We start from the raw sequence: 23,048 nt of genomic DNA on the forward strand, positions 1-23,048 counted from the left end.
CCAGGCTGGGAGGAGTGTCTGGAAGGGAGTGCTGGGGTTATCCCCCCGCAGAATGAAGCACTCAGGGCACAGGATGTCGCTCTGGGGTGGTCCTGGCTGTGCCATGTCCCCTGGATCCTGCACCCCGCGGAGATGCCACGTCCCCAGGGATGGGGCGTGTACCGGCACGGCTGTGCCCACACCCGAGGGGACACCAGCCTAACTCCTGAGCTAGCAGGGGCTTCCCTGCTGCCACCCGGCCTGTGACAGCCCCGGGAGGAGGGGAGCAGGCGCGTGCAGGCCTGGCAGTGGCGGGAGCACCCACGCCTGCTGCGCCCGGCTAATTTACTGTGTCGCTGCGCGCCGCGCGAGCCAATAACTTTGAAATGATGTGGAGATTTGCAGCCAAACCTTCTCATAAAGAGATTTAGGAGGGTGACAAAGATAATTAAACATCCTTCCCTGAGTATTGACTTGCAGCTGAAAGGGGAAAAAATAACTACATTTTTCACAGTCCTTTTAAATCATCCTGATGCCCGGCTGGGCTCTGTGCAAATAAGCCTTGGCCTGGCAGCCGTGGGGCTGTGGGTGCCAAATCCCTGCCTGCCAGCATGGGAGTAACGGGGGGGAGCAGGGAGGGAGTTTGGGGAGCCAGGAACGGTGCAGGGACCCAGGGGGGGCAGGGAGGGATGCTCCAGGGCAAAGAAAAGGGAGGACATGAGCCTGGCTGTCCCCCGAGCGGCCTGGGGAGGAGGATTCGGCTGAAACAAGGAGCGGGGGAAGGGGGGAGGGGGGGTAGGAGGGACAGGAAAGGAGGGACACAGGGTCACAGGACAGGGGGAAGTGGCAGCTGTTGGAGGACATGAAGGAGTGGCAGAGAGACTCAGGAGATGGATCACAGCATGGCTGGGTTGGAGGGAACCTTAAAGCCCATCTCACCCCACCCCTCCAATGGATGCAGTCCCATCATCCACGGGACCTCCTGAGGCACGTGCAGTGGGACAGCGCTGCTGTGGGACCCCCGGGAACCCCCCGTGCACTGCCCTCCACCGGGGCTCTGAGGGCAGAGCTGAGGCCAAACCTCATCCCGTGGATGAGCAGGAGAACCCCAGCCCACCCTTCCCTGCCCCTGTGGGCAGCGCCAGCCCCTGGGATGTGCCTGGCAGCCTCCTGCCACACCCCTCGTGCTCTGCCAGCGGTGCCACCCTGCTCTGCCCGCCGGGACCCGACAGCGCTGGACAGCCGGGCTGCGCAGGGTCCCAGCTCCAGGGACTGCGGGGGGCGACCCCACACACACAGAGACTTTCCCTGACACCAGAAACTGCCGGAGTGCCCACAAAAGCTCCGTGCTAGAGCTGGGGGTGCCAGGCGCAGGGTGTCCGTGCTGTCCCCGCTCTGTCCCCGCACTGGGGGGCTCGGGGTGCCTGGGCTTGTGGGGTTGGGCTGTGGGGAGCTGCCAGGAGCAGCAGGGATGCAATGGCAGCGCAAGGAGGAGGAGGAGGAGGAGGAAAATTTCCGGGCAGTTTCCACCCCGTCCTCTGTTTAACGGTGACATTTCCGGAGAGCGTCCCCCCTCAGCCGAGGGGTGACATCAGAGTGGGGCGGGGGGCGCTGCTGGTGGCCGCAGGGGAGCCCCGCTCCTCGGTGTCCCTCTCCCTGGCCGCTGCCCGGTGCTGGCCGTGGCGCTGTGCTCCGTGGAGCACGCGTGACACCCAGTGGGCGAGCAGCAGGCTGCACGCGCGGGTCCCCGGGCACGGTGACACTGGCCTGGGGCTGGCACCCGTGTGGGACACAGGCTTCTCCTGAGGGGAACGGGGTGGCACCGCCCGATGGGTTTATGGGGGGGTTGACCTGGATGGGGGCATAGCTGGGCAGGCCCCGCAGTCCCCAAGGCTGTGGGGTCTCTCTGGGGTCTCCCCAGGACCTTGTGAGTCCTGTGAATTTGGGGGTTTGGGGTCTCCCTAGGACCTTGTGAGTCCTGTGAATTTGGGGGTTTGGGGTCTCCCCAGGACCTTGTGAGTCCTGTGAATTTGGGGGTTTGGGGTCTCCCTAGGACCTTGTGAGTCCTGTGAATTTGGGGGTTTGGGGTCTCCCCAGGACCTTGTGAGTCCTGTGAATTTGGGGGTTTGGGGTCTCCCCAGGACCTAGTGGGTCCTGTAACCTTGGGGTTTTGGGGTCTCACTGGGGCTCTGGGGTCTCTCCAGGCACTCAGGGGTCCCTGCAGCCCACAGGGTCTCTCAGGGGGTGTCTTCAGGCATCTGGGGGTCCCTGGTGCCATGGGGCGCTGGGGTCTCTCCAGGCACCCAGGGTCCCTGCAGATTTGGGGCTCACCAGGGCTCTGGGGTCCCACCAGGGCACTGGAGTCTCTCTAGGATCTTGTCCTTGTAACTTTGGGGTCCTACTTGTGTCCCTGAGCTCACTGCAGCCCCAAGGCTCTGGTGGCAAAGGGGCTCTGGAGTCTCCCAGGGACCCTCGGGGCCTCTGCAGCCCCCAGGCTTTGGGATGTCACCAGAGCCCCTGTGGGCCCCCGCAGCCCTGGGATTCCAGGGTGGTTCCTGCAGCCCTGGGGCTCTGAGACCACACTCAGCTCCAGGCCTGGGCCTTTGGGATCTGTCCCTGCAGCCCCAGTGTTTGCTGCCTTGCACCACTCCTGGGCCAGGATCTCTCTTTTCCCTGCCTTCCCTGCCTCTGTCTGTGTCCCTCAAGGACCCCGATGTCTCTCAGGTATGCAGCACCTTCCTGCTCCCACCCTGGGACCATCCTCACCTCCCAGCCCCAGCTCCCAATCCTTCCTGGCTGCTCCAGCTGGGTTTCTCTGGGGCCCTGCTCCCAACCCATCTTTTGCTTTTCCTCCTGACTCTCTCGTTCATCCCCCCAGGGATAAACCCTGAAGGAACAAGGATCTGAGGGGAGTCAATGGCTGTGGCTCACATCAAGCCAAAGCAGAACTGTTTTCTGTAGGAAAAACATTTTCATTGCAATTTGCAAAGGCTTTCAAAGGCGATTCTCAGAGGAGCAGGAGCAGTCACTGCAGAGGGGATCAGATGTTCTTCTCCAGATCTGGAGAGGCTGGGAGCTCGTCCTGCTGAGGCATCCAAGTCATAAATGGAGCTGTGATCACCCACCCTGCAACCCCACTCCCAGCACGGAAATCCCACATCCCAGCTCTGGAGTCTGCAAAGACACTTGGAGGGATGAAAAGAGACTTGGAGGGCGAAAAGAGGACCAGGAGGAGGGAGGGACCAGTGAGACCCAGACAGGACAGAGCTGGGTGCTCCTCACTGTGCCCTAAGCAGGGCCCCACATGCCCTGACCCCAGCAGGCTCCACTCAGGGCATGGAGGAACCCCTGGAGCTGCTGGTGTGACAGTCCCCTGTGTCATCCCACACAGGGACAGCAAGGCCAAGAGCAGGACCCTGCTGCTCACAGTAGCCCTGGTCAGCCCAGGGAATGGAGCTCCAGCCCAGGATGGCATTGATGGGGCTGTTGGACCTCAAGGGCACATCACAAAATTGCCTCTGAGATCAAAGAATCGTCATAATCCCAGCATTGTTTGGGCTGGAAGGGTCCTTAAAGCCCATCCCATCCCACCCCTGCACGGCAGGGACACCTCCCACTGTCCCAGGCTGCTCCAAGCCCCAGTGTCCAGCCTGGCCTTGGGCACTGCCAGGGATCCAGGGGCAGCCCCAGCTGCTCTGGGCACCCTGTGCCAGGGCCTGCCCAGCCTCCCAGGGAACAATTCCTAATTCCCAATATCCCATCCATCCTTGCCCTCTGGCAGTGGGAGCCATTCCCTGTGTCCTGTCCCTCCATGCTTTGTCCCCAGTCCCTCTCCAGCTCTCCTGGACCCCTTTAGGCCCTGGCAGGGGCTCTGAGCTCTCCCTGAGCCTTCTCCTCTCCAGGGGAGCACCTCCAGCTCTCCCAGGCTGGCTCCAGAGGGGCTCCAGCCCTGGGAGCAGCTCCGTGGCCTCTCTGGACTCACCCAGCAGCACCATGAGAAGTTAAGATGTGACAGAGGCAGCATTAACATGAGGCTCCACATTTGCTGCACTGACCTTCCTCCTCCCTTGGGCAGCTCCCAGAGCATCCCCAGATCCAGACCTTGGCTCCAGAAGAACCAAAGACAGTGGTGAAGGGGTTGGTTGGAGCCCTGAGTGTTTCTAGGTGGGACACGGGAGCCCAGCTCAGCCCAGCTGGTGGCTTGCCGGGGGATGTGATGGTGAGAGCAGCTCCTGGGTGGCTGTGCAGCTTTCCAGCTCGAGCACTGACCCCAGGGGCTGCTGCAGAAGGGAAGAAAGAACTTTCCATTCGAGTTTCCAGCTGGATGAGCCAGGGAGAGAAATGCTGCCACGTCTCAGGTGCAGAGCAGGGCTGGTTCCACCTCAGTGCTGCTGTGCTGCTCCTTCCCACGGAGCCTGGCGGGGCTCCTCCATCCCAGGACTGCAGTGCCCTCCCTTCTCTCACCCCACAGACACCTTTGGAGCTCCAGAGCCCCCAGCCTCGGGTGCCACCCACCCCTGAACCCACTCGAGGCCCCTCCAGTCTGTACCTTGGGGACAATGCCCCCCCTGCACAGGGACACTCTCACAGCACACTGCAGCAACAGGGACAGGCAGCTCTGGGCCATAAATCTGCGTGGCCAGAGCTGCTCCCTGCTCCACGGCCCCAAGGCCACCCCAAGGTCTTTCCAGGCCGGGATCTGCCCCTCCCCTCCCCTGCAGCAGCTCCTTACCGAGCGTGGCACTGCCAGCCCTGCCCCGGAGCAGCCCCAGCTGGGCAGCACGGCCCCGGGGAGAGCCTGGGTGCCACGGGCAGCCTCTGCCCTCCGAGAGCAGCTGCTGCTCTCCAGCTTCCTCCCTGCTCTCCTTCCCAGGAGTTTGTCCCCATTTCTCAGTGCCCAGGGGATGCTGGTCCCAGGCTCAGCACCGGGGCTGTTCCCAAAGCTCATCCCAGGGCTGGATGAGGGGGGAATTGCACCCTGGCCTTGCAGGTGAGGCTGATCCAGGGGGAAGGGGTGTGAGAGTGGCAAGAGCCTCATTCCAGGTGGACTTGAAGAACTCCAAAATTCCAGTCAAGAGAAACCTTGTGGACATCAACAAAATGGGGAAGATAACCCCAGGTTTCAGGCAGGGTGGGGACCAGGGGCTGAGCAGGATCCCAGTGAAAGGTCCCGGATAAGGTTCTGGGCAGGAGGATGGACAAATGGGACAAGCTGCACCCTGGGCAGATGTGGCCCCAGCCTGGGTCCTCTGTGCAGCAGCAGGGAACCCCAAGCTCCGTGCTCAGAGTGGTTCCCAGTCCAGGGAGAGGTGGAGGGGCTGGGAAAGGACCAGCAGATGCTGCTGGCAGGGCTGGAGCTGGAAGAGAGCTGGGTTGGGATCTACCAGCATCCTGCAGGTGCCCTGGGGACAGAGCCAGTCCCTCTCATTAGGGCATGACTGGTACCCGGGGACAAGGGACATACATTGCAGCTCCAGGCTGGGCAGCAGAATTGGTATTTTATCCTGGGGAGGTGGCACAGCTGTGGGCCTGAGGTGGGCAAGTCCATCCTTGCAGGCTGGGCTGAGCCCTGGGTGACCTTTCCTGTGCTGGTGGTGTCCTGCTCGCGGTGGGAGGGGGGCTGGACACCCCCGGGGGTGCCCCGTGCTGCGAGCCCAGCAAGGGCCACCCCCCCCTCACAAATTCCTTCCCTCCAAGCCCCTGAGAGCCGAGGTGCTGTGCGCTGGGCCGTGCCCCCGCCCTGGCCGCATCCCGCTGCTGCAGCCGCGGGGCCGGGGCCTCTGCTGCTCCTGGCATCAGCTGATCCCTCCAGGCAGCCGGCGCTGCAAAGTCAGGCACAGAGATTGCCAGGGCGCCGGCAAGGGGACAGCAGGGGTGGCAGCACGGGGGGCTCGGGGAGCCGGGGGCAGCTGTGCCCTGAAAGCCGAGCCACCTGCGCGCTGCTACCTGCTGAATAATAGAGGAGCTGCCAGCCAGCGGAGAGAAATGTGATGCTGGCGAGGCGGCCCGGGAAGACATCCGAGCTGCCGGCAGCTGCGATAGCAACTGCAGCCAAGGAGCCTTGCAGCCCCCGCGGGCTGCCTGCCGCGCTCTGCCCGTCCCGGGTGCCCGGGCCGCCGGGGCCGCTCCAGGGCACGGGCTCGGGGCTGGCAGGATGATGTGAGCTGCGGCGGGCACCCAGCGAGGCAGAGCTCAAGGGCAGAGCCGGGCTTCCCGGAGGTGAGGAGAGGCAGAGGCTGCCTGCAGGCCGTGCCCGCGCCCGCCCGGGGGGCAGCAGCTCAGCCCCATGTCCAGAGGAGGGGAGATGGTTTATATCCCGGACGACTCCGACTTCAGCTCCTTCAGGGATCAGTGTGAGAGCCTGGAGGGCTGGCACTGCCGCTACAACAAGGCTGGCGTGACCGTGTGGAGTCAGGGCCAGGAGGAGAGCTGCACCGTGCAGAAAATCAAGGTAAGCAGAGCTTCCCCGCCCCAGCCGTGTGCCCGGCGGCTCCCGAGGGTCCCCGGGGACTGCCCCGTGCTGGAGATGCGCAGTCCGGCCTGCCTGGGGACGTTTCTGCCCCGAATTCCAGGGCCGGCGGGGTTAGACCCCCAAAGGTGCTTCCCAGCTGCTGCAGCTCCTGCTGCCGGCCCCGGGGCTTCACCCGCCGGGATCCCTGCAGCCTCCTGCCGTGTGCGCTCACGTGGAGGCTGCCCCCGCTCCCGACACCGGCGGGAAGGCCCCGGGATCAGTTACATTATGGAGATGGCCCTGCCGGGAGCCCCCGGACACGAGACGGGCTCATGGGACGTGTCCCTGGTGTCCCTTCTCCGGCTCTGCCGTCCCCTCACATCCTCAGGGATGAGATCCCGCGGGAGCCCCAGGGGCTGTTCTGGGAGGTTTGTCACTTGCCAGGGGCTGGACCTGGGGCGCTGCAGAGGGACACGGAGGTTCAGCCATCCCCCAGGTACATTTTGGTTGATCTGCACAGCCCCGGTGGCGCTGCCAGGTGACGCTGGGCACATCAGGAGTGGCTGCAGGGGGCACGGGGTGAGCCCAGGGTGGGCGTCACGGGCTTTGGCTTTTCCGGCACCAAGAATCCCGACCCCTGGGCAGGGATGGGATCTGCCCGCGTGAGGACAGGCACAACATCCGACCTGCAGGGCAGCCCAGCTGCTGGAGAGCATTCTAGAGGAGTGCCGGGGGAGGGGTGCCGTGGCCTGGGGAGCAGGGAGGGCACGGGGAGGTGGTGAGGAGGGAGCAACGCCCTGGAAGAGGCTCTCCCACCGCTGTCCTGAGCACAGGACACCCAGCAGCCCCTCTCCTGCAGCCGGGGCATGAGGAAGAGCAGGGCACACGCTGCTGCCGTGGACAGAAACCCTTCAGGGCCAGGGGGAGGAACAGGAGCAGCACTCTCAGCAGAGCTGCAGCTGCAACACACATTTCCCTGCTGCCGTGAGCCAGGGACGAGCCTCTGGACCTGGATCAGGGAGCGTTTAAACCAGCTGGGCATGCACAGGATTAAGGGGTCCTGAGGGGTCAGGCCAGCGCCTCTTTGAAAAGTCCTGGTGACTGCAGTGGGTCCCTGACACCTGGGAAGAGGCAAAAATCACATCCCTCTCCCAAAAGGAAGCTCCAGGGTGGCACTGTGGGTTGCTGTGTCACCTCCATCCCTGGGAAGGACATGGAGAACGTGCTCCTGGAAGCCGTGTACTGAAGGAGGAGGGCAGTGGTGACAGCAGCAAGGACCTGCCAAGGGTAAATCCTGCCTGAGCAGCCTGCTTGCCTCTACAGGGAGAGGTCTGGCTCTGTGGCTGTGGCCAGGTCCAGCCTTGGACAGGGCTTCCCGTAGTGAGATCTGGACTGGAAAAGTGGATTTGGAGTGGAGAAGTAGATGTTGCTCAGAAGCCCTGGAGCCCAGCCCTCAGCCTGGCAGAGGGGCTGCAGTTCTGTCCCCCCTGGCACCACTGACCCCACAGGGAGGGGACCCCAGGCAGGTCCTGGCAGCCAGGGAGCATCACCCAGCCCGGTTCAGTGCAATCATGGGCATTTTCCCTGCCCTGGAGGGGGCCCAGGCACAGTAGGAGCACACTGCCCAGAACACCCTCCCAAATTTACATGGGATGCAGCCCGAACTGCACAGCTCTCTTGGGGTCAGGAGAGGCTCAGTTTGTCCATTAACCGAGGGAGTTAATTATCTCAGATTCCCTGAGCAGCTGGAGCTTTGGATTTTTTTCCATCTGAATTCCCAGTGGATGGGTCTGGGCTCTGTGCTTTCCCCATCCCAGCTGCCGTGCCTGGCAGGGCCGTTCACCCGAGGCTGCAGGGGGTGGTGGACAGGCTTTAGTGGGAATTTGTTGCTGCAAGACTGCGACGATTCCTCTGTGACAACCGGGGTTTCCAGGAGGCCCATGAGCTCCACCTGCAGCTGGAAAAATCCCTCACCCTGCAGCAGCAGCACCTCCAGACCCCGCTGCGAGGGCGCAGCCAGGGAGGGAGAGCAGGAGGAGGGGGCTGGGTGCTGCCACCCTCCCCGCTGCCCTGGGGACTGCAGCACATCTCCGAGCCCGGCCTGGGCACGAGTCCATCCATCCCCGGGCCACCAGGGAAAGCTTGCCCGAGATTGATGGCACCTGCCACGCTCAGAGGGCCATCTCCGGTTACACGGCGCCTCATCAAAGATGCAAGGGCTCTAACGAGGAGCAGATGACATCTCCCTCCTGCCGGAGCTCAGAGGAGCAGGGCGGCCGCCTTCATCAATAATGCACGGCTGGCACGGCTGGGCAGCTCCGCGGCTCCGGTTACAGCCAGACCCGACAGCCCCGAGGAGCGGGCCCGAAACACTCCCGGGAGCTGGGCCCAAAACCCCCCCGGGAGCTGGGCCCAAAACCCCCCCGGGAGGGGCCCCAAACTCCCCCGGGGAGCTGGGCCCGAAACACTCCCGGGAGCTGGGCCCAAAACCCCTCCGGGAACTGGGCCCCAAACCCCCCCGGGAGGGGCCCCAAACTCCCCCGGGGAGCTGGGCCCGAAACCCCCCCGGGAGCTGGGCCTGAAACCCTCCCGGGAGCTGGGCCCGAAACCCTCCTGGGCCTCAAACCCTCCCGGGAGAGGCCCCAAACCCTCCCGGGAGCTGGGCCTCAAACCCTCCCGGGAGAGGCCCCAAACCCTCCCGGGAGCTGGGCCTCAAACCCTCCCGGGAGCGGCCCCCACACCCAAGGCTATCATGAATGCGCATGGGCACCCCTTGGCTTGCCCTGCAAGGACACGGGGTAGGGGACAGGCATCAAAGCCCAGCTGGACCACCTGTGTGAGGGTCATTCTAGCCCGCGGTGGCTCTGGGGCTGTCCTGCAGCAGGGCCGTGTCCCGCATCCTCCATGGCACGGGCACACGGGCCAGCCCGAAGGCGGGCGCAGCCCCGGGCTGGGTGCTGCCCCCGGCCCTCTCCCCACAGACCCGCATCTCCTGCAAGGACGTCCCTGCCGAGACGCTCTATGACGTGCTGCACGACACCCGCTACCGCAGGAAATGGGACTCCAACATGATCGAGACCTACGACATCGGGCGCCTCACCGTCAACGCTGATGTGGGATACTACTCCTGTGAGCACCCCTGAGACCCCTGAGCCCCCTCCCCAGCCCCACGCCCCCGTGAGTGTGTGTGGGGCCAAGGGGGCCGGGGGTAACAGGATGTGCCCGCAGGGAAGTGCCCGAGCCCCCTGAAGAACCGGGATTTCGTCACGCTGCGCTCCTGGCTGCCCCTGGGCAATGACTACATGATCATCAACTACAGCGTCAAGCACCCGGTGAGCGCCCGGCTGCCCCCAGCCCTGGCAGGGCTGCCCGCGAGCACAGGCAGGGCTGGGCAGGCTCTGAGGTGCCCGGAATCTCCCCACAGAAATACCCGCCCCGGAAGGATTTCGTGAGGGCTGTGTCCCTGCAGACCGGGTACCTGATCAAGGCAAACGGGGACGGTGCCTGCATCCTCTATTACCTCACCCAGGTGGACCCTCGCGGTGAGCGCCCGCCGGAGGGGAGGGGGCTCACCCAGAGCTCACCCCCTGGCTCCCCATCGCCCAGGCACTCGGGAATGGCGACAGCCCGAGGATGCAGGGGTGCCCATGCCAGCTCCGGGGCTGCTGCAGGCGCACGGTGCCTCCCCCAGGGCTGGCCCTGCTTCTCTGGTGACGAGGCTTTGGGCTCTTGCAGGGTCGCTGCCGAAGTGGGTGGTGAACCGCGTGTCCCAGTTTGTGGCACCGAAGGTAAGGAGGGGGATGGGAGCCCCAGGCAGCAGGGATGAGCTGCCCAAATTACCCCGGGGGGGGGCAGGGCAGGGCCCACAGGGTGGGTGCTGAGTGACCCAGGGCTCTGAGGATGGGTGCTGAAAGACCCAGAACTCATGGAATGGTGCTGGGAGACCCAGAGCTCACAGAGCAGGTTCTGGGTGACCCAGGACCTGCAGGACGGGTGCCGGGTGGTCCAGAGCTCACAGGATGGGTCCTGGGTAATCCAAGTCTCACTGGATGGCTGCTGGATGACCCAGAGCTTGCAGAATGGGTGCTGAGCGATCCAGGGCTCACAGGATGGGTCCTGGGTAATCCAAAGTTCCCAGGATGAGTTCTGGGTGACACAGGGCATGCACTGGGCGTGTTGCTGGGGCAGTCAGGCTCCATCCCCTGCCAACACCCCAAACTCTGCAATGGGGAAGCTGTGCCCACAGCCCAGGGCGGCCCCAGCCCCAGCCCCGCTGTGCCCTCAGGCCATGAAGAAGATCTACAAGGCTGGGCTGAAGTACCCGGAGTGGAAGCGCCGGCATGACCCCGAGTACAAGCCCTGGGTGTACCCCGAGCAGAACACGCTGCCCAGCGTGAGCCTGGCCGAGCTCTCCGTGCAGCACGCCGATTCCCTGGAGAACATCGACGAGACCGGCCTGCCCGAGGAGCACCTGAGCACCAGCGACCACGAGGCCTGAGCCCTCAGCACAGGGAATCCCCTCACACCGAGGCTTGGCAGCCAGGGGGCACAGCTGGGAATTTGGCTCCCTGCTTCCCAATAGTCACATCTGCTCTCCAACTCCTTCATCGTTGACCCCCCTCCCACCCAGGCAGCGGGCAGCTGTCCTGTGGGATCTGAGCCACAGGTGCTGGGAAGAGGCAGGATGGGCACCCTGGTGGCCATGGAGATGTCCCCACAGGAGACAGAGCTGGCAGTGGGTGTTCAAGAGAGGCTGGGCAGGCTGAGGTGGGCAGGAGCTTTCCTGGCACCAGGATATGGCTCTGCTGCTGTGAGACCCTCAAAGGCCCAGAAGAGGGGTGTCAGTGAGGGTCCTGCCCGGGCTTTGCGGCAGCACAAGGTTTGGATTGACCCCATCTGGCCTGAGGTCCAGCTCTGCCAAGCCCGAGGCCAGGCTGGACCCGCTCCAGCTCTCCATGTCCCTCCAAGCTTAGTGTGACCCCCCCCATCTCAGGGAGCCCTCCCAGGCCCTCTCCTGAGCACCAGGCTCACCTGTGCAGGCTGGCTCTAGCCCAGACGGCTCTGGGGACCCCTTCCCCTGGTGGTTTGTGGGGTTTGTCCAGGCAGTGGGGTCCTGGGCCACCTGTGTCCACACTCTCCCAGTGTTTGCCGCTGCTGTGGTTCCTGGCACAATAAAGGGGTTGGTGTGTGTGCGAGAGCTCACGGGGCTGGCACAGGATGGGGAGGGGGCTGGCACGGAGCCCACCCGGAGGCATCCAGCTCTGAGTGGGACAGGAGGTCCCATCCACACAGCCCCAGCACCCCGGGGTGACCCTCAGCAGGGACAGAAGTGGCCACAGCAGGACAGGACAGAGGGATGCCGGGCTCTGCACCCCACGGGAGCGTGCGTGGGCAGGGGCCAGCTTCCACCGGACAAGGGGAAGTTGGTCTAGACAGGCATTGCCGTGGGAATTCGCTGACAAGTGAGGGATTTTCCACCCACTCCTCAAGGTGGCTGCTGGGCTCCGTCCCCAGCTGGGTTTGAGCCTGAGCTGTGCAAGGTCGGTGCAAATGGGGATGTCACTGCAGCTTTTGGGGTCCCTCTGACCCAGCTTCACCCTCCTGGGCCCCCTGACACCCTGGTCCCCCTCCAGAGCTGCCCCGTGTGTGCTTCCTCCACACCTGGAGCTTTTCTCCACCCCAGCATCTCGGGCATGGATGCTTGCTGTCCCCCTTCAGCCACCCTGGTAGGTCACAAATGTCCCCTGCGCTGCCTCGGGGGACATCACATGCACAGAGTGCTGGGAAGGGGACAGCAGGGTCTGGCTGTCGGGACAGCTGGATCTAGGGGTTTGCAGCTGGGCTGGCTGCACAGAAGCCACCTCTGCGGGAAAATGTGGAAAACAGGGGCAGGGGATGTGCAGCTGGCACCTCGCAGCACACAGTGACCCGGGTGCTCCCTCTCCCCATGCTGCTCCCACCTCCAGCAGCAGACAGGGATTATTTTACCTCTAAAAAGACACAAACCAGCCCCAAATTGCCCCAAAACAACTCTGGCAGAGCTGGGAACCGTGGAAAATCACCCCTGGGTGCTGCTCTGTTCGGGCAGAGCCCACTGGCACCCCGAGGCCGGCGGGCGCTGGGGTGAAGACCCATCCCCTGCGGGAAGGAGCCTCATCCCTTCGCATCCCCGGGTGCTTCCCTGCGGGATCCAGGCTGCAGCTCTGCCGGGGTTATTTTTAGCCAGCCCTGAGTGGGAGTGAGGAGCTGCTGCCTGAGCACCGAGAGCCTGGCAGGGAGCCCCGGGGAAAGCTGTGCCCGGCCGGGTGACACCTCAGCCCGGGATGTGGCCCGAAACTGGGATGGCGGTGGCACAGGGAGTGTCCCCGTCACCGTCCGCATCCAGCACTGGCCTCTAGGAGAGCTCCTGGCCCCCAGTGTGAGCCAGGGCGGAACTGGGGGGGCACCGTGGGGTGCCAGCAACCCCAGCGCGGTGATTTCTCCTGGAGCGATGTGGCTTCCTGCGGCACAAACAGGAAAGGGACCGGCCACCGGCATCCCGACGGCGCAGGCAGGGTGCGGGGGCTCGGAGCCCCCCGGGGGCCCTCGCTGGGGTTTGGGGGGAGCGGGTGGCCCAGGGCCCGGTGGGACGAGGGCCAGACACGCGGGGGCCGCGGTGCCGCACGAGAGCCCAGCTGGGCGCTTTTCCTGCCCGGCTCCGAGCGCGGAGGAGCCGCCCGCGCAGAGGTTGGAAAGGAAACGGGAAGCTGCTGCTGGACGGGAGATTAGCCCGGAGGCAGTGATGTCAGCCGCCCCTGATGGATCGGGGGCAGCGGCAGCGTGGCACGGGCCCCATCTGGCCACACACCGTGTCAAACGTGCCCCGGCCGGGGCAGGATGTGACTCCAGCCCTGGATCCCGTGATTTGTGACTCCTGAGCTCGTGGAGAGGTCTTGAGCAGCCTTCGGCCTCACCACCCAGACCTGGACGGCCAGGAGCCCCCCCGGCAGCCTCATGGACTGTCCTTGAGCGGGACTTTCGCCCGGAGAGATCCAGCAGATTTCCAAGACTCCAGCTTCCTCCTCCAGTCCCTCCCAGGGGCTCAGCTCTCTGCCGTGCCCTGCAGACCCTCAGGCTCAGTCCCAGCTCCACATTTCCAGCTGTCCAGTGTGATATTTCCTCTCTAGGGATGAGCCTTGAGTGTCCCTCACCCTGTCCTGCTCCCCAGAGGTGCTACCACCGTCACCCCACACATGAACGGTGTGGGTGGGGCTGAAGGTAAAGCAAAATCTGCCCCAGGCTGCGGCAAAAGCTGAAGGCTGGGGAGGGCTGGATCCATGGAGGGATCGATGGATGGACCCATGGAAGGAGAGGGAGGGAGGGAAAGTGAACGGAGAGATGGAGGGATGGATGGAGGGATGGATGACGGATGGATGGATGGGTGGATGGATGATGGATGATGGATGGATGGATGGGATGGATGGATGGATGGGATGGATGGAGGGATGGATGGATGGATGGATGGATAATGGATGGATGATGGATGGAGGGATGGATGGATGGAGGGATGGATGGATGGATGGATGATGGATGGATGGATGGATGGAGGGATGGATGGATGGATGGATGGATGATGGATGGATGGATGGATGGATGGATGGATGGATGGATGGATGGATGGAGGATGGATGGATGGATGATGGATGATGGATGGATGATGGATGGATGATGGATGATGGATGATGGATGGAGGGATGGATGGATGGATGATGGATGGATGGATGGATGGATAATGGATGGATGATGGATGGAGGGATGGATAGATGGAGGGATGGATGGATGGATGGATGATGGATGGATGGATGATGGATGGAGGGATGGATGGATGGATGGATGGATGATGGATGGAGGGATGGATGGATGGATGGATGGATGGATGGATGGATGGAGGATGGATGGATGGATGATGGATGGATGGATGGATGGATGGGGGATGGATGGATGGATGGATGGATGGATGGATGGATGGATGGATGGGGGATGGATGGATGGAGGGATGGATGGATGGATGGATGGGTGGATGGGCACCTGGACACAGGAATCTTGAGGGACCGTGTCATCCTGGGTACTGCCCAGAGAAGGGAAGGATCAAATGAGCTTTCATGCTGGAAGGACCCAACCTTCACTTTGATGTTTGCTTCCTGCAGCCCCTGCCAGCATCTCCTCAAAGCTCAATCCAGCCCCAGGGGGATTTTGTGATCCTGCCCATCTGCCTCCTCCTGGGAGCAGGCATGACCTTCCTGTTCTGTGACCATGGCAGGACAGGGCTCTGTGCCTCTGCCCAAGCATGCTGCAGTCCAGATATAAATAAATATAAATATAAATATAAATATAAATATAAATATAAATATAAATATAAATATAAATATAAATATAAATATAAATATAAATATAAATATAAATATAAATATAAATCCCATCAGCAGGCTGGCAAACACTAGGAGCAAGCAGAGGCTTTGAAACCTGCTCTGCAATACATGGGCTGATAGAAAGCCCTTGGGAAACATCCCATCCCTGTGCCCTGCCATGCCCTGCTGCCCTCCCTGTGCCAGCTCTGGGGCTCTGGAGTGGTCCCATGGCTGGGCGATGTCCTGGGTGGGCTCTGGGAAGGAGCACTCCCCCTTGGGAACCAGGTGCTTGAGCAGGGGCTCCTCCTGCCGAGGGAATACAGCCCCAAACCCAGGAATTCGGTGACTGGGAGGGAGAAGGGAGCAGTGGAGAAGGTTTTCTGCACCAAACTGCCCTGTCAGCAGCCAGCAGGGTGTGGGAGCTAGACCCTGTCCTTGGGCTCATCAACCCTGTCAGGACAGTGACCTGCCATCGTGAGGATGTCCCAGGGACATTTCCCTCTCCTGCTGTCCATCCCTGCCCTCCTGGCATCAGGGAGGAGCGCTGCTACCCGCAGCAGGTTCTCAGGGCTCCCAAAGCACTGCCAGCAGGACAGGGAGGGATCCTGTCCCTGTGCCCAGCCCTGGGGACACCTCTGGGGTGATCCTGCCCCTGTGCCCGGCCCTGGAGACACCTCTGGGGTGATCCTGCCCCTGTGCCCAGCCCTGGGGACACCTCTGGGTGCTGTGTCCAGCTCTGGCTCCTCCCAGCCCTGGGGACAGCAGCCCTGGGGACAGGAGCTCTGGCTCCTCAGCACAGCAGGGACAGGAGCTCCTGGAGCTGAGCAAGGGCCTGGAGCACCTCTGTGCCCAGGAAAGGCTGAGGGAGCTGGGGCTGCTCATCCTGGAGAGGAGCCCCAGTGAGAGGGGCTTCAGCCCTAGGTGTCCCTCCCTGTCTGTCCTTCGGTGTCCTTGTGTGGCTGTGGATGTCCCTGAGTTTCTGTGGGTGTCCCTGGGTGTTCATGAGTGTCCCTGGCTGTCCCAGTCTGTCCCTGTCTGTCTCTGTCTGTCCATGGGTGTCCCTGTCTGTCTGTCCCTGGCTGTCCCTGTGTGTCCCTGTGTGTCCCTGTCAGTCCCTGTGTGTCCCTGTCTGTCCCTGTGTGTCTCTGGGTGTAGCTGTCTGTCTGTCCCTGTGTGTCCCTGGGTGTCCCTGTGTGTCCCTGGGTGTAGCTGTCTGTCTGTCCCTGTGTGTCCGTGTGTGCAGAGGTCAGAGCAGGCCCAGGCTCTGCTCCAGCCCCAGCAATGGCCCCAGAGCCACGGGCAGGGCCTGAGCCCAGGAGCTGCCCCTGCCCAGGAGGCAGAACTGCTGCCCTGGGCAGTGCCAGCCCTGAGCAGATGGTGCAGAGGCTGTGGAGTGTCCCTGCCTGGGGACATTGCGGAAGCCTTTGGACACAATCCTGTGCCCTGTGCTCTGTCTGAGCAGCAGGTTTGGAGCACAGGAGCCCCTGTGGATCCTTCCAGCCCAACCCTGCCCAGGTTCTGTCTGTGGAGGTGCTGCAGGTGCCAGTCTGTGTTCACTGCTGCCACGCCTGCAGCACAGCAGGACGGAGATGGTGACAGATCTGTGCTCTGTCCCTCCCAGCCACACCACAGACCTCAGCGGCCTTCCCAAGAACAGCAGGGCTCAACAGCTTCCTCTGCAAGGCAGCGGGATGGCACGGTCACCCTGCAGGGCCACAGGGTCCCTGCGCACCCTGAGGGTCACTTGCACCCTGAGGGTCTCCTGACCCCACGCACAAGGGGGTCCACGGGGTCACCTGTGCCCAGGGGAGGTGTCACTCCCTGCTGGAGCAGCTGCTGGGGAAAGGGGAGGAAGGCAAAAGCCTTGCCAGGCTCGTGCTGAATTCTGCTTCTGCTTTGCAGCAGCAGCCTGTGGTGAGTGCCTTTCCCCCTGAAGTGCACACGGGGGTTTTATAGGGTGGCTCTCCCACACCACCCCCACAATGGCTCTGGGGGCTCTGCTGGGCTGGGGAAGGACCTGCTGGAGTTGGAGCAAGACAGTGCTCAGCTCTGGGCCCTGACAGGGCAAGGAGAGGTTGTCAGCCACGGCATCAGGAGACAGATATCAGCCTTGACGCCCTCAAGGTTGGGTAAGAGCTGAGCTGGACCAACGGCCAGCCCTGCTGGGGCTCTTGCAAGAGGTGTTGTGTTAAAAGCAGCTGGGCCAGGCTGTGCTGAAAGCTCAGGCTCCTTGCAGGAGAGAATCCCATTGGATGTCCCTCTTCCACCCCAGCCCCTGCTGTCATCCTGCGCCTCAGCTCACTCCACATCCCCCTGCCCACGGGGCACCAGAAGTGGGATGAGGTGCTGCATTCCTGGCATCCCCACAGCACAAAGGTTTTGATCTTCCCAAAATTTCACCCACCCGGCCCCCCCAAGTGCCAACCCTCCCATTCCCATCTCAGCATGAATGTTTCAGCCTGTTTTCCTCAGTTTGGTCCCAAAGAGGGCAGAGCCTGGCTGAGGGACAGGACCCAGCACAGCCGGGGCAGCGTCACGCCTGGGAAGGGACAGGACAGAGGGTGGGACAGGGATGGGGACCAGAGGGCTGGCCTGGAGGAGGGACCGGCAGTGGGAGGTGCAGGCTGGGTGCTGCGGAGCCCGCAGCAGTTTCTGCACGGGACTGCCTTGGCATCCCCCGGAGCCCGGAGCGGGGTGGCCCCGGAGCCCACAGGACACTGCCACCCACCGTGCTGCTCGGCCAGAGCCGGCCCCGGGGGGCTGCCGGCCACCAGAGGTGAGGGACAACCGCGGGGGTGGCAGGAGATGGATGGGACAGACTTGGGGACGGTGGGGAAGGGCGAGAACTGGGACAGTCCATGCTCACTGTGCAGCTGGGCAGGGTTTGTAGGCACAGGGATGGTGCCCACCTGTCCGTCAAGTGTCACTGCCCTGCACTGCACTGCCGCAAAGGGCCACACCACAACATGGTGCCCGGCACGGCCCCAGAGCGCCAGGAACGGGGAGGTCTCAGGAGCCATCTCCTCACTGGAGAAGCCCCAGGCAGAGCAGGCAGAGGGCAGAGCTGGCCGCAGATCCCTCAGGGTGATACAGGCATGAAAAAGGGGGAAATTGCCCCATTTCGGCCCCAGCTGCTGGGCAGAAGTGGGTACAGCCCTTTAACCTGGGGCACAGACCCCCAGCCCACATCGCTGAGGGACAGCGCTGCCCGGCCCTGCCTTTTCTGTCCGTCCTACACAGCCTGACAGCTGCCCTGTCCCCCTGTCCTGCTCCCCGTGTCCCAGCCCGGCCGTGGCTGTCCCTCCTCCTCGCTGACAGCGTCCCCCACGTGCTCGCGGGACACCGCAGCCTCGCAGGGCACTTCCCCACGGCACCCACGCAGCGCTTGCCCGGGCAGGCGGGGCCGGGCAGCGGGGCCGTGCCGTGCTGGCCGCGGGGCTCAGCCCGGCTCTCCCGGGCCGGCTTCGGGACGCGGCTCCCGCGGGAGGGGGCAGGGGATGCGTGGGAGCCGCAGGCAGCAGGAAGGAAGCCTGCGCCGAACAATAGAGGGAAATGGAGGAACTGGAAAAAGACCCAGTGGCAGCACAGTCAGCACAGATGGTTTAGCGCGGAGCGGCGTGATTCATGGGAAAAGGCCCACAGCAGGCTCTGTCCCGGGCTGTGCTGGCGAATCGTCTCGGGCTGAGGTCCCTGGCGGCACCCGAGCCCGGCCGCGTCTCTGCAGCGATGTGCGGGCGCTGGCAGCGGGGCTCCGGCCCGGCCGGGGGTGGGAGGGTGGGTGGGTGGTGGGAGGCTGTCCCCCCTCTGTTTGCCCGTGAGTCATGCTGACCTCTCCCATGCCCTCGCCAGCAGTGAGAGAGAGAGATTATGGTCTGGCCCTTCCGGCCGCAGAGCCCTCCCCGAGCTGGCCGGCACAGGAGCTCATCATCCCCTGGGAGGGGCCCGCTGCTCCCCCCGTTATCTGCCCGGGACACCCCCGCGGCTGCGCGGCTCTGGCCCGTCCGCCGGCCCCGCGGAGCCCGCCGCGTCCCGGCGCTCGGCATCTGCCCCGCCGCCCGCTCCCCCGTGAGCCCCCGGAGCCTCGGGTCCTGCCCCGGCTCGGGTCACGGCCCCGCCGACAGAGCGGGGCCAGGATCCGGCTCCGGCAGCCCCGGGGAGTGCCGCAGAGGCTGGGGCTGGGGAACAACAGGATGCCGGCTGCCGGAGCCGGGAGGTGAGCGGCTGCGGGGACAGCAGCGAGGTGTGGGAACCTCCGGGAGCATCCCGCGCTCCCACCGGCGGGATCCGCGCCCTTCACGGCAGCCGAACCCACCCCCTTTCCCTTCCTGCCGCCTCCTCAGCCCCTCTGTTCCCTCCTCGCACAGATGATGGGCTGAGCATCCGTCCCGGAGGCACCGCAGGGCCATGAGCTCCCCGTGCGGCCCTGACTCGGATATCGCAGACTGGCTAGCCACCATCCACTTGGAGCGGTACCGGGATGTCTTCAAGCAGCACGGATACCATGTGGCCAGAGATGCCACCTCGCTGGACAGCCGCCACCTGCAGCAGATCGGCATCACCGCCACCGGGCACCGCAAGCGGATCCTCGCCCTGGCGCAGCAGACTCGGATGCTGAGCCAATCCTGGGGCGGAGCTGCGGCAGCGGACACCCATTCCCGAGGCACGGAGGTGCTGGATGCCCCCCAGGAGGGCAAGGATGCCATGAGAGCAGAGTCGGGAGGGACCAGTGACGCCTTTGGGACGCAGCAGCGTGTCACCGTGCCCAGCCAGGCACCGCCTGGAGACAAGGACGCTGCTCCTCCCGCCCTGAAGCCGGTTCCCAAGCCGAGGACGGTTTTCCCTCGCTCAAAGCCGGAGCAGGGATTAGTGCCCGTGCCCCCGGCACGCTCCGCGGTGCCAGCACACGGCCCGGGCAGCGAGAGGGCACCGGCAGCCTTTGTGGTACTGGAGGGGTTTGTGCCAGGAGAGAGCTCCACGGATTTGGAAAGCCCGGAGCCCGGCGCTGCTCCAGGGGCAGCCGTGGCCATGGGTGCGATCGCGTCCCGGCTGCGAGGGCGGGACAGCGCTCGGGAGGAGACGCGGCCACCCCCGAGTCACGGACAAACCCCGGAGACACGGGAGACATCGCCCCCGTCCGTGCCGTCCGTGCCGCCCCGGCACAGGCACAGGGGCCTGGCAGCCGAGCCCAGCCCTGGCAGTGCCCAGGAGAGCCCCCCCGGCCCCGGCCCCGCTGCCCTGCCCGCCCCGGCCAGGAGAGACCCCTCGCCGTGCCGCCGGGCAGCCGCCTCGCAGCCGGGCTCGGGGCAGCCCCGGCTGGAGATGGTGTCCAACGTCATCTACGAAGGGCTGGAGCGGCCGGCAGCAGCCGCGGAGGAGCCGGCAGGGGAGGACGGGCCCCGGGCTGAGGGGGTCCCGCAGCCCCCCGCTCCGTCCCCGCAGGAGCACACCCGGCCGGAGGACAGGTCTGAGTGAGCCCATGCTTTCCCTCAGCCCGGGCAGCCGAGGGAGGCAGAGCAGGCAAAGATGAGGGTGCAGAGAGCCCCCAGCCTCGGGAGCCAGCCCAGACCCCAGAGCTGGCCCTGCCTGCCCCCAGGTGCTGACAAGCCCCTGTCAGCACCCTCCCCGTGCCTTCCCCGAGCTCTGGATACGGCAGCTGGGATCCCTCTGAGATGACAGGACGGCCCTGGGCCCCCCGGTGGCTCCTTCTGGAGGCAGGGAGAGGCTGCTGCCCTTTGTCTGCCCCTCTGGCAGGGCTGGGGGTCCCCAGCATGCTGAGGGGGTGGCTGAGTGAGGTTCTGGGGCTGCCTCCTGCTGGGAACGAGGTGGGAGATGTCAGAGGAGGGAGACGCTGCAGTGGGAAATGCCCCACAGCCCCAGGAAACATCCCAGCAGTGCCAGGGGTGGGAAGAGAAGGGAGCAAGGAGGGCACCGGGAGCAGGGAGGGGACGCTGCACATTCCAGGGGACAAAGCCAGGCTCGGGAGCAGCGTCCAGCCGGACCAGACAGCACGGACCCCAGTCCAGCCACATAACCCCTGTCCTGTTTTCCTGCAGTCCTGGCTGGCCTGGGGCCCTGCCCCCCATCCCGCAGAGACCCACCGGCAGGCCAGGTGAGAGCCCCCGGGGCACAGCAGGGACCTCGGTGTCCCCGGGAAGGGGGAGAGGGGGTCACCCGCACGTCCTGCCTGCCCTCCGGCCCTGCCCCTGCTCCTGCCTCGCTCGGGACCGGGTGGCCCATTCCGGCAGAGCCCAGCCCCACCCGTGTGTCACTGTGTCACATGCCCTGGGTTTTGGGGGGCACTGAGGTGGGCTCGGGGGTCCCTCCCAAGGGCTGGGAGTCCTGGCTGCTCTCTGCCTCACCACTGATGCCTTTCCCTCCCCTCTCTGCCCACAGAGGGGAATGATCTGCCCATCACCCCCTACGGCGAGACCGTCTTTGGCCATGTGGCCCTGCCCCGGGAGCCAAAGGTGAGGGGACACTGTGGGGGTGGTGGCTGTCCCCTGCTGTCACTCTGGATCCCACCAGCTGCTGCAGAGTCGGGAGCTGCAGCTGGTGAGGCCACAGTGCCCGGCAGTGCCTGGGGAAGGTTCCTCCCCCCAGAGGGTGCTGGCACTGCCCAGGCTCCCCAGGGAATGGGCACGGCCCCGAGGCTGCCCGAGCTCCAGGAGCCTCTGGACAGCGCTGCCAGGGATGCCCAGGGGGGATTGCTGAGGGGTCTGGGCAGGGCCAGGAGCTGGACTGGATGTGTCCCTTCTGTGATTTTGGGTTAGGGTCACAGGCTGAGCCCCTGCACTGTGGGCCAGGCAGGCTGAGGGGGTCTGGGATGGGACAGGGCACAGGGGACAGGAGATGTGACCGTTCTCTCTTTCCAGGGTGTTGGCATCTCCTCTGAGCAGAGCTACGAGGCCGTGTCCGAGCTGGAGCTGGAGCGGGAAGGCTGCAGGTAGGGACCAGCTCCTCGGGGCCACAGGGGCTGGGCTGGGCCTCAGGGGACAGGCCACAGCCCTGGGGACAGCCTGAGAGGGGATGGGGTTCTTACCCCGTGGCAGAGCTGATGAGGAGCCTCTGGGATGGTGTCAGCAGCCTCTAGAAGATCGGATGGGTTTGGAGATGAGAAGGAGCTGTGCTGGTGGTGGCCCTCGGGGGACAGAAGAGATTTCTGAGGGCACAGCTGGGACAGCACCAGTGGCACTGCACACCTGTGCACCCAGAGGAGCCTGGGTTTGGGCTCTGGGAACAGGAAAACACCATGGGGGACAGGGATTACTCAGAAATTAACTGGCTCCAAGCTCCAGATGAGGGGTTGTGCAATCCCTGGAGGCTCCAGCAGCATCAGATCAGCATCTGCTGCTCAGTCACTCTGGTGGTGGACAGTGAAATTGTGAGAGGCACCTTTAAAACGCTTTTGAAATGTACTTTCCATAACTCCTGATAGCATCTCAGAAAGAGGAAGGAAAGCTGCTCTTCCCATTTCGGATGGGGAGGGTTCCTTTTCCTGTGCTGCTTAGAGAGGAGGAGGTGAGCTGCAGCTCTGTGGCCTCCAGCCCTGCTGTGGCCTTGCTGGCCCGTCTTGCCCACTGTGGGGACGCTCCCAGTGCCTCTCATGCCCTGGGTGTGTGGCACCTGATCCAGCACAGATCACAGCCACGGATGGAGAACTTCAAATACCCGGGAACCGGAGTTCTGTACACAGAAACACTGAAATCTCCTGTGGAGCCTCTGAATCAGCTCAGAGGGGAGCTGGGCACTGACCTGTCTGCATCCAGGGGCTTCCAGGGAGCTGGGATCCAGAACATCCCAAGGGAACTGGCCAGGCACTCCAGCTGTGGGATTTTGCAGCTGGCCTTGCTGAGAAGAGGCAGGATGTGACCATCCGCAGTGTCTGGGGCAGCAGCTCACAGGTTTTTTCCCCCAGCCCAAGCAGGGCTGGAGTGTGGAGAGTGGAACAGGAGACAGAAAAGCCTCTGAGACCCTTTTGCACTGTGCTCCCAGACTCCATCATCCAGCTGCTCCAGTGCTTTCCTCCCACGCCAGCCCATTCCCTGGAGCAGAGCTGTGGGATCCTGCTCAGCTGCTGGGGGGCTGCTGGCCAGCCCTGGCCCCAGCTCTGCTGCCTCTGTGGCACCTCCTGATCCCCCCCTGCAGCACTGGTGTTTCTCCAGTCCTCATCCTTGTGTCACTGAGAATGACCAGGCGTCCTCTGCAGCCCACCAATCCACTTGTCATGGGAA

The 23,048-nt window shown here is 64.2% G+C and overlaps 2 protein-coding genes across 4 annotated transcripts; both read left to right on the forward strand.

The window, feature by feature from the left end:
* The first annotated feature begins 3,934 nt into the window (after positions 1–3,934).
* On the forward strand, positions 3,935–11,671 carry LOC119706712 (START domain-containing protein 10-like). Of its 2 annotated transcripts, none has more exons than XM_038150650.1 (6): positions 3,935–6,430; positions 9,430–9,559; positions 9,659–9,762; positions 9,855–9,972; positions 10,166–10,218; positions 10,716–11,671. In XM_038150650.1, the coding sequence occupies exons 1-6, from the start codon at positions 6,266–6,268 to the stop codon at positions 10,926–10,928; spliced, it is 783 nt and encodes a 260-aa protein (XP_038006578.1). In that variant the 5' UTR covers positions 3,935–6,265; the 3' UTR covers positions 10,929–11,671. The 2 variants fall into 2 exon arrangements, with proteins under 2 accessions (XP_038006578.1, XP_038006577.1); XM_038150649.1 differs by having other exon boundaries at positions 9,412–9,559; positions 10,716–11,668.
* Positions 11,672–17,428: 5,757 nt separating this feature from the next.
* On the forward strand, positions 17,429–23,042 carry ARAP3 (ArfGAP with RhoGAP domain, ankyrin repeat and PH domain 3). Of its 2 annotated transcripts, none has more exons than XM_038150632.1 (5): positions 17,429–17,593; positions 19,182–20,279; positions 20,871–20,926; positions 21,211–21,284; positions 21,690–23,042. In XM_038150632.1, exons 2-5 carry the CDS (start codon positions 19,222–19,224, stop codon positions 21,762–21,764), a joined length of 1,263 nt encoding a protein of 420 aa, XP_038006560.1. In that variant the 5' UTR covers positions 17,429–17,593; positions 19,182–19,221; the 3' UTR covers positions 21,765–23,042. The 2 variants fall into 2 exon arrangements, with proteins under 2 accessions (XP_038006560.1, XP_038006561.1); XM_038150633.1 differs by lacking the exon at positions 17,429–17,593 and adding an exon at positions 18,625–19,030.
* Positions 23,043–23,048: the final 6 nt, after the last annotated feature.

This window comes from Motacilla alba, chromosome 13 (assembly GCF_015832195.1).
Source record: "Motacilla alba alba isolate MOTALB_02 chromosome 13, Motacilla_alba_V1.0_pri, whole genome shotgun sequence".
In the NCBI taxonomy this organism is placed as follows: domain Eukaryota; kingdom Metazoa; phylum Chordata; class Aves; order Passeriformes; family Motacillidae; genus Motacilla; species Motacilla alba.